Below are 3,847 nucleotides of genomic sequence, written 5' to 3'. Positions count from 1 at the left end.
AGAAAGTGAGAAATCACCCCCCAGGGGGGATGGCCACACCGCAATCCCTTCTCCTCCATTCTCCTCTCGGGATCTTGGGCACGCACATACACGTACCTGGCATGAGTTTAGGCCACCGGGTCCGGCACTCGAACCACAGTCGACTACATGGGAGTCCAGCGACACAGCCATTACACCAACTGCTGGTCCCGAGGATGCAATTTTCTTAATGCAAATGTATCAAACATGATAAAATGTAAACCCCAGTCATGCATGGAAACTCTAAGTTCCTAGTAAGCTTTTATTCACAATATGATGTGATGAATAGACACAATGTGATGAAAAAAAATGAGTCTCGGCTTTATGCAATTCTATTGAAAAGAACGCTGAAAACTAGAAAAAGAACACTTAATTTCTAGTTTGGGTTTTGACTGTTTTATGTCCAGTGGATTTCGGACAATCACTACTTTCATATCATTTTCATTCATTCCAATAAATATTTCTGGGGTGCCTAAAAATGAGCTACTTTCGGGTTCTTCAATCCTGAGTGCATATTAGAATCACCTGGGAAGATAATTTTGTTGTTGTTTTAAGTCGCTTGGTCCCTGAGCTTCTGATTTAATTAGTCTGGGGTGGGGCCCAGGCTTGAAAAAAAAAAAAAAAAAAAAAAAGAATTCCTTGCGATTTTCCTGTGCAGCCAGGGTGGAGCACCACTGGTCTATTTCATATTGTGTATGTATGAGGAACAGCAAAATAATACTAAAATCCCTCCCTACATTTTTTGAAATGTATTAATTTCCCCTTATTCAATATTGTTTCAGCCCAGATGTTCACCATCCCTCACCTAGATTAATAAAATAGCTTCTTAGTTATTTTCCCTTTTCCCAGTCTCTTTCTAGCCTAATAAACCATCATATGTGTGTCTACCTAATCAGTTTGGTTGAGAAGTACTATCCCACTAAGTCATTTTAAGTACAATGGTATCACAAAACACCACCATTTTCATCAAGTAGGGGATATACTATTTGTATGCTTGTGTACATTTGTATGTGTATGCATATATATATAATAAATATAATCTTTTTTCATTGTTATTACTATTTCATTTGCCATAGGGCACTTGCACTCACCAGAAACCGGGAAAGAAAAAGAGAGAAAGTGAGAAAGCAAGCCACCAGGTCCAGGAACTAGAACCACTGTGGGCCACATGGGAGTCCAGTGCCCCAACCACCACACCACCTGCTGGCCCCATATACATGGATAATCTTAAACAGACACTATTTTTCTTCAGTTCCTACCTTCATTTATACATGAAGCATACTGGTCTCTATACATTCAAAAATACTGCCAGGAAATATTTCATTGCTGAACTTTGTCAAAAACAAATGGCAAATGAGTCACCCACAGATATCTCATTTAAATGAAAAAGGAGCAGCTTGAGATCTTTTTTACTGATTTTTGAACTGTTCCCAAAAGGAACACACATGCAACTAGGGGGGAAAAAAAAAGGAAAATGAAGAGAAATTATTTCAGGAAGTCCTGTGTTATTGTAGACCATACTAAAGTTTATGATGAGCGAGTACTTATCAAGAATGAACATGGTGTTCTGGTTGGTGTAGAAGCTTGCTTCAGAAAACCAACTAAAGCTTAAAAGTCAAAGGTTTTTTTTTTTTTTTTTTTTTTTTTTTTTTAGGGGCTTTTCTTCTAGGGGGGGGGAGGCTTTTGCTATAGGGCGTGTGCGCTCGCCAGCCAGCCAGAGAGAGACAGTGAGACAGAAAGCGAGAAATCACCCCCCAGGGAGGATGGCCACGCCGCAATCCTTTCTCCTCCATTCTCCTCGCGATCTTGGGCATGCACGGCATGCACGCACATGCACCTGGCTTGACTTTTAAGCCACCGGGTCCTGGACTCAAACCATGGTCGACTACATGGGAGTCCAGCGACATAGCCATTACCCTAACTGCTGGTCCCAAAAGTCAAAGGTTTTAACTGAATAAGACGCTACTCATATACATGAGAAATATTATCCAATATAATAAAAGGCATATATGAGAAGACTGAACAAGCATATTGGTTATTCCTTGATTGGAAGGGGCTCTGCATCCTCCAACGCACAGAAAGACACAAACATTAAAGAAATAAATAAAGCCAGTACTGCCAAATAAGTGGTAAAGACAATAAGTGCCATGGGAATTCAAAGAAACGGGAGGGCTAAGAGAACCCGAGGCAGCTTCTTGGAAAAGCTGGGGCTTGGACAAAATGAAATAGGTGGAATAAAGAAGGAAATCCCAAGCATGCAGATGGATGACCTTACACAAAGATGAAGCAGAAATGTACAAAATATTAAAGGGGCGGCAAGGAATTAACCTAGTTAGAAGTGGAGGTTCTACATAGGAGCGTTATGGGAGATAAGAATGCTGGCAGTAACAAATTGGATCCGGACAGTGAAAGCCCTGAATGCCACACTAGGACACTTAAACTTTGTCCAGCAGATAGAAAGATCCTTAATAGGTTATAAAGAACAATAGGCAAAAAAAAAAAAAAAAATCACTAAAATGATGTAGTTGTAAAACATTTTTCCTGAAGCTTTTGAGGAACACATCAGGCAATATAGTACCCTGCCAATATACTGCCGAGTATGGGAAATACATTGTTTAGAAAACGTGTTCAGAACGTGAAGGGGTAAATACTCCAATTATTTTCCAAAATCCAAAAACAGGAATCGATTACGCATTCATAGTTCTTAAAATAATTCCTAAGAGAATCACTGGGTGGAAATATAATTTCAGATTTTCTCCTCTCCCCACCCTCCTCCAACTCATATACCTTGGTTTAATTTCTAGAAATGGAATACATTGAAAATGTCTTGTTCTGAAAATGAAAGGTCTTTTACTACTTCTCATTGTGGGTGAATTTACTGACTATATTCTTTCAAAATCATTGTATCGACTAAAATAATTGTGTTCATGATTTATTTCGGCAAAGCTGATTATAAGAAGACACATAGATAACACATTTAAAGATTAAGAAAAGAGAAAACAAAAACCTTTCATCAAACCAAAACATACAGTAATCAGCATGGGTTTATAAGGCAGAACAGAGAATGTGTTCATAACAAAAAATGCCAGCCACAACAAAGACAACCAGACTACATGAGGAACATTGCAATAGCCAATTTCTCATCCAAAACGATATTCTATTAAGCCACAACTTCATAAAAAATGGAGTTGATTTTGTTTTTCTGCAAAAATGCACTTAGAAATGTTGGCTCTCCCTTGCAATAAAAATTAAAGACTCTAACATAACTCATAAGAAGGATTTTAGCTTACCCCCAGTATCCAGAGACATAAGTGATTGATGATTTAATTTGCCACTGCAGCAAATACTAATTTAACCACCACGACGTTTTCAACACCAAGAAAATGAAGGGGGGAGAAAAACCTGTCTTTAAAGGCATTCATGAGAAGAAAAAAAGCCAAGAATATCCTAGGATGATTAAACCCCACACGAAAGAAGAACACGGGAAAACCATGGCAATACTGCTGCTACAGTCTGGAAAGGGATATGCTGTTCTTCCAGGCACATATGCCTTTAAGGACTACGTAGGGATTCTGGTTTTCTGTATTGTCTGGGTGGTTTGGTGTGGTTTGCTTTGGCCAGGCAAGCTGGGAACGTGCATGAGAGTTGAAAGAAGTGCATTACGGAAGGTGTCAATCCCCCGCTCCCCGCCCGACTGGGGAAACTCACGGTAACAATGCTCCCTCGCCCCTAACATCCCACCCAGTTTCCGTGCATCCTTCCATCCGAGCAGTCCCCCCTCGCCCATTCCGGGCTTCGCCCCCCACGTCCAGAACAAGGCGGCTCCGAC

General features: G+C 40.2%; 1 protein-coding gene across 1 annotated transcript in view; it reads right to left on the bottom strand.

The window, feature by feature from the left end:
* LRCH2 (leucine rich repeats and calponin homology domain containing 2) overlaps positions 1-3,805 on the bottom strand; it is a 155,906-nt gene extending 152,101 nt beyond the window's left edge. The window contains 1 exon segment of the mRNA XM_014582870.1: positions 3,682-3,805. Coding sequence (XP_014438356.1) covers positions 3,682-3,805 — 124 coding nt within the window.
* Between the last annotated feature and the right edge of the window lie 42 nt (positions 3,806-3,847).

Source organism: Tupaia chinensis, unplaced genomic scaffold, assembly GCF_000334495.1.
Source record: "Tupaia chinensis unplaced genomic scaffold, TupChi_1.0 Scaffold143886_1, whole genome shotgun sequence".
In the NCBI taxonomy this organism is placed as follows: domain Eukaryota; kingdom Metazoa; phylum Chordata; class Mammalia; order Scandentia; family Tupaiidae; genus Tupaia; species Tupaia belangeri.
This window is presented reverse-complemented; position numbering and strand designations above follow the sequence as displayed.